We start from the raw sequence: 13,500 nt of genomic DNA on the forward strand, positions 1-13,500 counted from the left end.
AATTGAACATAAATGAAAGAAATATACAAATAAAAGTCATAAAAATTATAATGTCTTATTTATAATTACATCATTTTCCTTCTAGATTCTATTTAGAATCCAATTAATAACTGCATATATTTATAATAATAGTGAAAAATAAAAAAATTTGTATATTTTAATGAGTTTCTTTGTACTATATTTTAACGAGATTTAAAATGTTCATACTGTCTATCATCCATAAGATTTTACATAAATTTGACAGTAGTTATCATAAATCAATTAAGATCAATACTTTGCTATTTCAAAATATCAATATTTACAAAATTACATATAAAAACTGAAGACAAGAACATTATACACGTTACATAGAAGGTAACGAATGCTATCCAAAGTAGATGAGATACTTTTAATACAAAAGTACAATGTGTTTACTGTCATAGTATCACAAATTACGAATATTTTTTCAAGGGGCTACTCTAGTTTGATATTTTAGAAAAATTGCTTTTTCGTTCGCACTTTTTTAACTTTCGTTCTATAAAATTCTAAAAATGTCTTAGTTTTTTTTTTATAGACAGACTACAATACCCCCTTTAAGTCGATTATTTAATTTTCTTATGATTCTTGATGCAGATTCTTGGTTTTTACATCATTACTTAATTCAACATTGTTTGTAAAAATCCTAGAATATAACTTCCCAAATCTTCATCTTGATTTGTCCACGAAACGTACACACTTTTTTGATCGTCCTCGTCGCCTTCTACCTTCACTAAAACGGACTCAACAGATATCGATCCATCTGTTAACTGAACTGTCCAACCTAATAATCTTTCTTTCAGCGGTTGTAATAATTTTAAAGTTGTCGATTGTGCTGGACCAGGATCTCTTACTTGAACAGTAGATGTAAATCGTACTACATGTTTCATTATACCTGCTGCTTTTGTTACCTTAAATAAAAATTATAATTTTTAATTATTTTTATATTTCTTGAATAACACACGCTAATAAAATTACCTCGTCTGCATCGACAAGACACGCTCCGTCTTCCCTTAACATTAAAACACTGTGAAGTAATCTTCGTCTTTTAGGATCTGGTGGTAAAGCTGAATATCTCTTTGCTTCAGCTTTTAACAATGCTAAAGAAGCATCGACTGGAACTTTCGAAATCGTCGTGATAACGCAAGTTTCTCCGTTCGCAGGATTGTAACAATTGGTTCCGAATTCTTGTTTAATTTTCTCCTTTAAGAATTCCATCTTAGCAAATTCTCCGTGTACCAGCATAACATTTTTAGGTTCACAATACTGTATCAATTGCATAATACCTTTTGCATCTGCGTGCGCGGAGAAAGACATATATTCTACAGCCATTTTAACTTCGACTATTTGCCGATTTTCAAATTCAATTCTTCTAGAACCGTTCAGAACTTTATGGCCGACGGTACCTTGAACACAGAATCCAGGCATAATAACCATGTTAGCTTCGTTTGGTGCCCATTTTTTAAAAATTTGTAAAGACAGTCCAGCGTGCAACATTCCTGGAGTAGCAAACACTACCATGGCTCCAGGATTATCAATATATGCTTTATCAAATGGTTTTATGTGTTTGAAATCAAACATGTTTCGCTGCACGAAAGTTTTCTTAATTTTTTGATTAGTCCAAGTGATAAACATTTTGTAATAATTGTTAGCTTTTTCAGTCAATCCTAAAGCAAAATATACAGGAACTTTCAAATTCATTCGTTCCCAATATGTTTCTAGTAATATACAAAGTTCTTGAGCGCGTCCAAGAGCGAATACAGGGATTAATACTTTTCCACCTCTATCGATACATTCGTGAACCTATAAGAAAAATTGCATACATTTTTAAAGCAGTAAATAACATTAATTGAATTGATTCTTGTTATAAGTAAGTATTTAAGTGTGTCGGTAATCAAAGATGCATACTTTCTTTAGAAAGTCTCTTTCCCTACATCTTTTAGAATCTCTAATAGTCGTTGCATATGTTGATTCTGATATTAGTAAGTCTGGTCTGCATTTATCAATCCATGCAGCGCCTAAATGTCTATCAGGAGTCATGTTGTAATCTCCGGTATACACAATCGATTGTGAGCCAACACGAATCCAAAACATTGCAGCTCCAAGCACATGTCCTGCATAATATGCTTTTATTTCTAGTTCAGGATCAACCATTACAGACTGGTGTAATGTAACAGCGATAACTTTCTTCATACAATCCTTTATCATTTGTGATGTGAAGAAGTTACTTTCACCTTTACGTTCTACAGCAACCTTTCTCATGTCTTCGAGCAATATAGGTGCAATGGCTTTTGTTGGATGTGTCATATAAATTGGACCAGTGTATCCTACCTACATATTAAATTCATTAAATGATGATGGTTTAGTAAATTAAATATAATTTATATATATTTTACATTACCATTTCAGTAAAATATGGTAGAGCACCACAGTGATCTAAGTGGAAATGCGAAATAATCACGCAATCAATATAATTAGTTGCAGGACCTTCTGGGACTATATATGAAAAATCTGGAAATCTTCTTTCATCATTGAATCCCATGTGCATGCCACAGTCTAACATAATATTTTTTCCACCCATCGATACAAGGATACAACTTCTTCCAACATCTTGACCAGCACCCAAAGGGGTGATTTTAATATCAGGCATTTTTCTATTCTATGCAGTTTAATTGAATGTAATCGCTTTGTTCAATTGAGCACTGGCATGAAGTCAATATAATAACGTTTGTTGTAGAAATAATGAAAATATTATTGTTAAAGTTACAATAAACATCACAGTGTTTATTCAATTATAATTGTAGCAAGTTAACCTCTAAAGAGAGAATTTTGATATAAAACAATATAATTGATGTGTTTCATAGAACAGCTAGTATAAGTAGAAATATTTATCAACAATTTTTCATTTCATTTTTATTATCTTCTTTTATCGAGAACGTAGAAACTGCCACAGTGTTTCATCATGTTATGAATTGTGACACATTTCTTACTTGCAGTTACTTGCAGTTACTGACATCACACGCAATAGTTCATAACCTTTGAATTCAATTTGTAATTTGTCAACATTAAACTGAGGGACATTCTAACTTGCAAATAAACATATCGGATACTGAGTATTGGCGAGTAATCTGTAGTCAACAAGGTTGTTTTTCACGTATTACTGATAAAATGTAATTCTATGTAAACTGTCATTCTATAAAAAACAAATACTAAATGTATGATTACTTAAATTACTTAAATTGTGATAAATTGTTGAGTACACATTTTCTATGAAGAAATAATGATTTCATCAATTATCAATAAATTTAACAGTAATAAACAAATTTATGAATACGAGCATAATTTGTTTACAAACTTTCTATTCCTAAAAATGGTGTCGCCATTTCGCGGTGACCGAACTAATTTTTCACATATATTCACATTTTTTACTTTTTTCTGCATATCTATATTATTGTACATCGTAATTATCATAATTCATGATTCATAATTCATAATTGTTGATCTAATTGTGTTTTCAATAAATAAATAAAAAAAAATATATATATATCGAAAAATGTGGCGCCATCTCTCGACGAACTATCCAATTTTATCGCGAAGTAGTTTTCACTTCGCGTCGCTAGATGGCGCCATATTTTTCATTTGTGGCCGGCACCTGGTAAATGGTACCTTCCTTATCGACTCAACAGTAGGTTATCACCTGAACTTTGGCGGAAACTTATTTATCGACTCAGAAGGGGATCTCTTTTACCGGCTGTTGTTCCGTTTGTCTTTTTGATTTTATTTAATTAACAAATTGCTTTCTAGTTGAACAATACGCGCGATCATTAAAACTTGAAAATAAAACCACTTATATTCTGAACATATTTTTATTATAATCCCAAGTGCTATAATTTTCATGTTAGTGGCGACATCTGGTGGCAGGAGGTGGAAACTACTTCACGACAAACTTGGACGGTTCGCCGAGGATGGCGCCATATTTCCCGCTATTTTTATTTATTCAAAAAACGATATCAATAATTATTAGTGTGGAAATCTGTGCAGTAAATACTGTATGCAACTGTACATGGAATAAAAATGTAAAATTAAGCTTTAACGCGAGCATAAGGAATTTAGATTAAAATTTGAACACGATAGATGTTAATATGTTAGATTAAACAAACAAATTGCTTATTTATAACGAATCCTCGAACAGTAGCTGTTGCCGTAGGGTAGAGTAAACACGCTTGATACACATTTTCGATACTTTATTCATATAATTTCGTAGTTACGGCATTATATCTATGTATTTACATATCTCCAGTATCTTTTTTTTTGTTCAGAAAGATCTTATAATGCGTCTGTGTTTGCGCGCTACAATATATAACGCACGCGAGTGGGTTGCCTGGATTTAAGTTGTAAAACGTACTTCTTCATTGTTTTGTTTTCCCTTTTTTCTTTTTGTTTTTCTTTCTTTTAGTATCTTTACAGTTTATTCTCGCCCCGTTGCTTTCAGCGACACGTAAAACATGCGTCGCTACGCGAAACAAGAGAAATCTCTATTAAAATGGCGCGATTTTAAATCAATGTGTTTACAAGTTGGAAAAGTAACTAAACAAGAGGCTCGACGTGTAAAAAATCTAAACGCATCGTTGCACGCTAAACTAGTTTTGTACCACGCATTTATTTATCCGTCTTATCGTTTTCGAAAATGAAATTTCTGATACGAGCTGTTCGAAGAACAATTGGCTCGAACCGTTTTTAAAAAGTCGTTTAAATTAGTTTAAAAATTTATTAGAATAATTTCGGCTGAAAAGAAAATTGCTTCAAGTCGCTTTAATTGAAAATTGACTTCAATCGCTCCAAAAAAAAAAAAAAAAAAAAAAAAAAAAAAAAAAAAAAAAAAAAAACCAGATCTACTCGTTTCGGTGTAAAATGTGGCCTGCTTATTTGGATTTTAAAATTGATTTTCATCGTTTCGATCCGAACTCGATTTACGAATTGATATTTCACCGGAACTGAATACCTCTAGTCACGCGTATATACGTGCAAATGTATACAGGGTGTCCAAACTATAATAACACAGAATTCTTTTCATAAAAGCACGACACAGGAACAAAAAAAAAAAAAAAAAAAATAAAAATAGAAAACCAAAAAGATTTACGAATTCTTGCAACGAACACGAATGCGTCTAACAATGTACAACGACGAGGTTTGCGGTATTTACAAAATGCCTTGCGTCAATTAAAAAAACGTGTCGTTGAATTCGTCTCGATTTTCTTCTATTTAATATAATATAAATAAATCGTACGAAAAATGAACGTCGTTCGATTTAGTATTCGTTTCGAACTCGACCGAAGAAAAAGAATCTATCTAATCTAATTCGTACATGAACAAAATAAAAAAAATGAAAAACAATGAAATTCTTGCCCCTTCCATATTTTTTTTCTCACGCCATTTATTCACAAGAATGATGCTAGCTAACTATAATGCGAGCACCCTGTATATGCCCTTTCTCGCTCGAATCCTACTGTACATACGTATACGTATAATGTTTATGATACTCGTAAAAATCGGAAGGGCGGTGGAGAGGGGATAGCGTAGTGAACAACAAAAATATCCGCGATCGTCGCCGGTTCTACAGTACCGCAAATCTTTTTATCGTTAACACTGTATTCCGTATTTTCTGTCTTTCTCCGTTTCGTCTCTCGTCGTGTCACCAAAAATTCTCGTCCACGAACGTATTTTCGCTATCTAGTTTCATACAGGTGCACCCATACGTATAGACTGTACAATGTAAAATATAATTCCATCTAGCTATAGCGATTCTAGATACAGTTGTGTGAGCTTATTTATTTATTTAATTTTTTTTTTTTTTTTTTTTATATTCTTTTCGTTTTTTCCGCTGGCTACTAAACACGACTCTCGTTTTCGCGATTATCCATCTCACGCACACCCTTAATTACACGTACACAGTTACATGCAGCGCATCCGTCGATCGTAACATCGGTCATTCGCTATTTATTCACGTTTGCTCGCGTTTCGTCATTTCGCGCCTCTCTGGTCGCCGCGCTACGCGTTAATTGTTTAAGTTTAGGTATGATGGCTACCTACCGCGACACACTTAAGTCCGAGGTTTTTAATGCGTTAAGTTTAAGTAGTAGAGTAACATTTTGCTCGGTAAGATATCTTATTAGAAGTTGATTAGTTTCGTATAAATGTTTAGTCGTCGGTACATCGAAGGATATGCAGAGAGAGAGAGAGAGAGAGAGAGAGAGAGAGAGAGAGAGAGAGAGAGTTTAGGGGGCAGTGATAACAATATGTTCGCGTTTCTCGAGGTCTGGTGGACGCTTGTTGCGATCTGGCAGCCTTTGCGGCGCGTGATTCGTTCCCCACTGGCGCCAGTGATCGTTCCAATTTGGAAGAGTGTAAATTCAATTGAAGTAATGATTATTGGGCTAAGTAAGCGACCCTGGTTTTCAATTTGATGTCACAGTGATTACTGGCGCCAGTTTAGTGGCGCCAGTTTAGTGGCGCCAGTTTAGTGGCGCCAGTCAAGTAGCGTCAGCTGGATTTGCGTTTCTAGATACAATGATCTCTGGTACGAGGAAGGTAACCTCAAAAGAATTGCGTCGATTGGTTTCATGTTTCCATCCACAACGATTACTGGCGCCAGTTAAGTGGCGCCAATACAATACCATTACTTGAATTTATGTTTCCACATACAATGATCTCTGGTACCAGGTAAGTAGCCTCGAAAGAATTGCGTCGATTGGTTTTATATTTCCATCCGCAACGATTACTGGCGCCAGTAAACTAGCATCGGTTTAATTTTCGTTTCCAAATACAACGATCTCTGACACCAGGGCAACAAGTAAAATGGAATCAGCAGAGTGATACCAGTAAAGTGGCGTCAGTCGAGTACCTATCATTCGCATAGAACAATTGTTGGCGCCAGTAAACTGGCCCAAGAAGATTGAGATCAGTAAGCGTCGATTGATTTTACATTTCCAGGCACGGTGATTAGTGTGAGAACATCTGCACGTACGTGTATATGCGATGGCGACAGTGTGCATGAAAGAGAAAAAGGCGTGCACAGTTACAAAAGCGTGTACAGTATGATTTGAGATAGAAAAACACGGCAGAAATGTGCCATTAATATTAATGGAAAAGTTGGAGAAATAATATGTTTTCTTTTATTTAAATACAAGTTACCAAATATACATGTATAAATTCATCGAGGTTTAATTATCAATGGTTATTCAAACCCAACAATTAGTGGCGCCAGCAAAGTGGCGCCAGTTGAATTCGTATGTTTTCCGATAGGATAATCACTAGTGTCAGTGAAGCGGATAATTGAGTTTACGTCTTTCTAAATAGAAAAATTATTTGTGCCAGTAAACTCCACCGACAAAGTGGCGCTAGTAAAGTGACGTGTCACCAATAAAGTAACACTACTGGCGCCAGTAATATTTGCAACGTGACAAACTCGTTCAAGAAACAGTATTTTCTTTTTGTCACTCAAACAGAAAGAAATCGATACCATCATATCGAAGAAGAGCAAAGATCAAAGTCTTTTCGATATTATTCAAATTTCGTATTCGTATAACAGATACGAAAACTAAGAAGTGAATTTCTTGTATTTACATTAACAGGCTCGAAAAAAAATCTCAAAAAATTCAGTGTTACACTTCAAGATCTCCACGACATTATTCAACAGTCTTTAATGTAAAAGGTTAAAGGCTCGTCTCAAATAGCAATCGATATGTAAACAGTGAAATTTGGGGGCGAAATTTCGCTTGTGCCCAAAGAGACTCGAGTGACCAATGAAAAACATTAATTCAATCTCGCGCAGACGATTTTCCGTTAAATTCTTTGCGCGAATATGTTAACATAACATTCATCTATAAACAAAAATTTCATTTAGCTGCTAAAGTTCGACTAGCATTCGACAAAAAAAAATATTAATTATCTCGTGGAGCTATTTAACTCTTTGGGGTTGGGTGGATTAAAAACTGGCATTTTTATTTTTTGCTTAGCTTTGATATTTTATTTAAAGTTTTTCATTCAGTTGGCTTCGAACTAACGCTGAACGATAAATAAAGAAAATATAATTTTATACAAGTCGAAACGCATTGATAAATTGTCGAAACCTCTTCTGTGCAGCTTGAGTTTTATTTAAAATTTTAAATCGTGTGCCTCAAAGAGTTAAACAGAAATATTTCTGTGTGACGATATCGTTAAGACTGCCCGCTCAACTTTTCTTGCGTAAATATACAAAAAGATCCACATCGAATTATCGTTTTTACAGTCTACGAATGATCCCGAAGGCGAGGAATTGCAAAGTTCAGCAAAGTCGAGAGAGTTAAAGATTATTGTGCCATTTTAAGCGTCATGCGCGAAAGCGATCGTTGAGATTTCATTTCTTTTTTTCTTTTTTTTTTTTTCGAGAACTCGCGTTTCGTACCCGATCGAAAATGATCAAGCGATAAATTGCAAAAATAGTAAAGAAATTCTTCTGTTATCGGTAGAAGATACCGTAAGTGGATCCATCAAGCTCTTGTGCGATTTAGATATAGAAGAATTTGATATAAATCTCGAAAGTTGTTTCTATTTCTCCGTATCGCCACCAAAGATGGACAAAATTTTACTGATCGAATAAACTCGTTGAATGATTTATTCGCAACGTTTGTTCATTTAAAATTTATCCAGACAGAAGCCTTAATACGTTTGATATGAAATTGAAAATTCGTCCTATTTTGTCATTTAAATTGTATTTTTGATTGAATGCATAATAGGACAGAGATCGTTTATCTTTTTCGTTATTTTTTATTTAAAAATTTGGTTTGTCCATCTCTGTCAGGAGATGAGTCTCCATTTTCAGAGGAATTTAGTTCATCAGCAAGAGTTTCTGTGAAACGATATACATTATCGTGTACAGGAGAGTCGATACACACATTCGCGGCAAACACTGTAAAATGTATCGTGTGCAGTCTGACCAATATTCGACCGATTTCGTCGCCATTCCGTGCAAATAGTTTAAAAAGAGATCTTTCGATTCCGACACTCTTACACCAAAACGCAGAAGATAAATATAAAATTGATTCCAAAATAAATTTGTTTTCATTTCGAAGTAAAAAGATGAAAGTTTCATAGAATACGATCACTTGTCTTATTGGTATTTTTAACGGTAGCCTATTAAACAGAATATGCAAGATACCAATTTGTTTAGAACGTTCGAGATATTCTAAGAGCGATGCGATTCGAAGAAAATTTAATGGTAAAACGTATGAATGCGTTGTAACTTTAATAATATTTGAAATGGGTTAAATTTTATTTGAGTAATAAATGAGAAATAAAATCAAAATATAACAATAGCTTGATATAATAGTCAAGAAGACAATAATAGAGGACCTCTTATTTTTGTTATATTTATTAGATTTATTCGCAACAGGTAAATTCGTATTTGTTCATTATGAAGTACTGAATTCTGTAACTCAAATTTTTATTTTTATTAGAAATAGTTGTTTGTCTTTTATTCGCTATTCGAGATTTTTGTCCAGATAAGGATTTTATCCCATCTCTGTTTTCAAATTAGATTCGGATTAACGTGCGTCAATCATGCATCCCTGAGTGACGTCAGGTCGAAGACCAAGCTCATATTTTGGACGAAGATTTACGTTTGCTGTGATATCTTTTTCTATTGAAAATGATTATTGTGTCACCATAAATTAATCGATACAAAATTCTTTATCTTCATCTCTCTTGCTTCACTTTCATCTGGTCGTTTTTGTGACAATAAAAATTACACACCCTTGAAGGATACGTTAAGAAGGGAAAGTCCAAAAATTCGTTTAAAATTGTACAGTTTGTTACACGATTGATTGATTACTCAAAAGACCAAAGTGATTGGTTATTCCAGCATAAAAATATTTGATACCATCAAAGACGAATGAAAATCTTTATTCGCGATAATTTTATAATAGAAACTCTATCCTATTTTATTAAAGTTTTATATTCATTCGTTCTTCGATTATATAAAAAAATGTTCGTGCTTGAATAACCCGTTACTTTGATATTTTAAATTCGTTTAAAAGATACTCAAACCAAAGATGGGCAAAATTCTCGTAAAAATTCTCAATAAAAATTGTGGAGCGAACGAAACTATTTGTACTGGTTAAATCAAAATTATACTTTCAGTTATAGAATCGTATATTTCGTAATGTACGATTAAAAAGCTCTTGAATCGAATAAACGACACGAATAACGAATAATTTCTATATGATTTTATTCTCAGTCTGTTCGAATAAAATTTCGCCCATTCCTGGCTCGAAATAATAGACAAAATAATAGTGCGTCTGTTTTCAGTAAAAATCTGGCAGTCGGTTTTACCAGATTTTGTGACGAATATCGCGATGCGAGTAGAAAAAATTCGTGTTGCGTGGAAAGTGCGGCGAGAGGCAAATTACACCCGATATAATTCTTCATGGGAAATTAACTACGAATCTGAAACAGGGAATTGCAACGATAACGTCGCTAACGAGTTTCGCGTTGGCATCGTTGGAATTAATAAGGGTTAATTGGACGCGAAAGTCGTGGAGGAAGTTTGCTAATTGTCTCGAGGCGCGAACGAAGAACGAACTTAGTGGCGCAATCAGAAATTTCAAATATGAAAATAAATGCTTGTTTATGTGTGTATTTATGAACGAAAAGAATGCTGAATCTTTGTATTTAGAAAAAGACACGAAGAAGTATTTATCAATAAATACAAACGAGTATTAATAAATAGGACGAATTGCCTCTCTATAATATTCAATTTTATTTTCATTCGTTTCTCGCCACTGTATAGAGGATTTCAAGAATTTTCATATTTTATTTCGCGTCAAATACGAGCAGAAATATTTGTTCGCACGTGCATTTATAAATGAAAAGAATGCTCGATACTTGTATTTGTAAGCAAATATAAATATTTATAAGTAAATGATTATTTTTTCCGTAACCTCTTGGTTATTGCGAACACGGAAACTTTATTCTCGGAGAAAACTTTATTCAGATGGATCTTCATGGGGCACAAGTACATGGAGATATACAAGCGAAATGTCTACGAAGTATCACAGAAAAGTTCAAGAAATGTTAAAAGGAATGTTGAAACAAGATTGAAACAAGATGCACAGAAGTAAAAAACCGTCTAAAATGAAATTATAGTGCCTCTCCAAACGTCGCGATTTCCTACCCTCTAAGCGTCGCGCAGTCACCCCCACCACTACCCGGGATTGCTGCAGCGGGCATTCATTCGTGATCACTCGTGACACTTAACCGTGTATGCCACTCGACCTCATTGCTTTTCACTGTCGTTCTCAATCTATTGGGATTCGAAATGCTTTCTTTCGATTTCGACATTTTTTGCAGAGTGGCAGAGTAAAAATCTCTGTTAGGTATAGACATTTACTGATGCCGTGATAGTAATTAAAACCAGTGAAACGAACAAGATTAGGATATACAAGCAATTTGTTTATATCGAGTATATTATATAATTCAAAGTATGCAATTTTGATTGTTTGTACCTTTAAAATTAGGATTACACTTCTATTCTAAACACTCCAACAGGGACTTGTACTCTATATTTCTGCAAATCCACGTCAGAAAGAAACAAGTTGCGTCTCTCCCTTGTCATAGTCTCTAAACGAGGGCCACAGACGTATCGATAATTGAGCGACCATTTCACTTATCGGCGCAATGCAACTACCGAGGTTCTCATGCAATCATAGGGGTCGCCTTTACCAAGCTTTTACTGTACAATTTCACACAATTTACAATCGTCAAACGGTCGTGTGTCAGCCGTAATCGTATGACTACTCGTACGACAGAGATGGCCAGTGATCACTTTTTTAATACAATTAATCAGTAACAATAAACAAAAAAAAAAAATATATATATATATACACAGTCACTCTCATAAGTATTCGTAGTTTTTTATAATTACATTTACTGTCAATGATAAAGAGAACAAAAATATGACAATGGAAAAAAGAAATAGTTCCTGAAAGGTTTAAAGAAATTTGTCTAAGTTCAATATCTACGTTCGATGTTTCCAAATAAATATTTACACGAACAAACCTTTCACGTATATATGTTTATAACGAATATTCATTTGGGAAAATCAAACCTATCATTCAATTTAGACAAATGTCTTCGCTAGACATAGAGGGTAAAAATATTTATGGGACCGACTGTATACAGGGTGTCCCAAAAGTCGGAGAGGAGCCGGAAATGGGGGGTAGCTGAGACGATTCTGAACAAAAATTTCCTTTGCAAAAATGTCGGATGGGGCTTCGTTAAGGAGATATTGAGCGAAAACTCCGACCAATCAGAGCGCGCGTAGACCGTTGGAGCGGCCGCGATAGCGAAGGCTACGCGCTAGGCGGCAGCGTCAATGTCCTTCGATGCACGTCGAGTCACTTGTTCGCGTACAGGCGCGGCCGTCAGCGCGTAGCCTTCGCTACCGCGGCCGCTCCAACGGTCTACGCGCGCTCTGATTGGTCGGGGTTTTCGCTTAATATCTCCTTAACGAAGCCCCATCCGACATTTTTGCAAAGGAAATTGTTGTTCGGAATCGTCTCAGCTACCCTCCGTTTCCGGCTCCTCCCCTACTTTTGGGACACCCTGTATATAATCCGCACTCGTGAGTTAGATAATTCGTAATTTTCCAGAGAAATTTCCGATTACTTGGCGATTATAATCGTGGATAAAATCCTGTCCATCACTGTCGCACGATAAACCGTTGCGTCCCCGGGCCCTGTAACTGTCGCGGCTCGGTCTTGCGCGTGCGACAGTTAGAGAGTCGCGCCACCGTATCGAGAAAGTATCCGAACGATATCGCAGAGACACGAAACAAGTACGGGAACATCGAACAAGTATAAAAGACCTAACAGACCGTCGTGACGGGTGAACCGAAAGGTGCAACGAACGTCAAAGGGTTAAACACGCCGGGTGAAACGTCGCTCGATTCGTTTTGGCAATACCGCATTCGCACCCTGTCTACACCGTGTTGTCTGCGCATGGCTGTCGCGTTTCGTTTCTTGCACGAATCACAGAATATTGCTAACGATACAGAAGTTTTACTCGACGCCGTTGCTGATTCCCTACATATTTATCCGGGACACCCTGTAGCTATTTGGCGGCCGCGTGTCGCTTCTTATTCTAGATAGCGATCGGTACTTTTAGTTTGTATCTCAGTACCGTATTTCATTCTAGAAATTTGTGTATCGTCGTGGACGTCGTTCGCAGCGTCCAACCATGCACAAGGGGGACGCGCTCTCGTCCAAATACCTCGTAGCTATTTGATATCTGCATTCGCCTTCCTACCGTAGACGACAATCGGTACTCAGCTTTTAGTTTGTATTTCAACTCATTTATTCGATATATTAATTTCACATTTCACGATAAAAATGGTCATGGCGCGAGTTATGTTTGAACTTCGTCTGCAGCGTTCCTAATGTAGGTAGCGAT

At 35.3% G+C, this 13,500-nt stretch overlaps 1 protein-coding gene and 1 long non-coding RNA gene across 2 annotated transcripts; one reads left to right on the forward strand and one right to left on the reverse strand.

The window, feature by feature from the left end:
• Positions 1-30: 30 nt before the first annotated feature.
• On the reverse strand, positions 31-3,416 carry LOC128888380 (integrator complex subunit 11). Its single transcript, XM_054145186.1, has 4 exons — positions 2,417-3,416; positions 1,924-2,346; positions 994-1,818; positions 31-926 (listed from the first exon to the last, which is right to left on the reverse strand). The coding sequence occupies exons 1-4, from the start codon at positions 2,663-2,665 to the stop codon at positions 636-638; spliced, it is 1,788 nt and encodes a 595-aa protein (XP_054001161.1). The 5' UTR covers positions 2,666-3,416; the 3' UTR covers positions 31-635.
• Positions 3,417-3,911: 495 nt separating this feature from the next.
• Positions 3,912-11,157, forward strand: LOC128888396 (uncharacterized). Its single transcript, XR_008460244.1, has 2 exons — positions 3,912-6,735; positions 6,858-11,157. It is a non-coding gene; the product is annotated as an uncharacterized LOC128888396 (long non-coding RNA).
• Positions 11,158-13,500: the final 2,343 nt, after the last annotated feature.

The sequence above is a fragment of the Hylaeus anthracinus genome, unplaced genomic scaffold, assembly GCF_026225885.1.
Source record: "Hylaeus anthracinus isolate JK02 unplaced genomic scaffold, UHH_iyHylAnth1.0_haploid 11994, whole genome shotgun sequence".
Classification (NCBI taxonomy): Eukaryota; Metazoa; Arthropoda; class Insecta; order Hymenoptera; family Colletidae; genus Hylaeus; species Hylaeus anthracinus.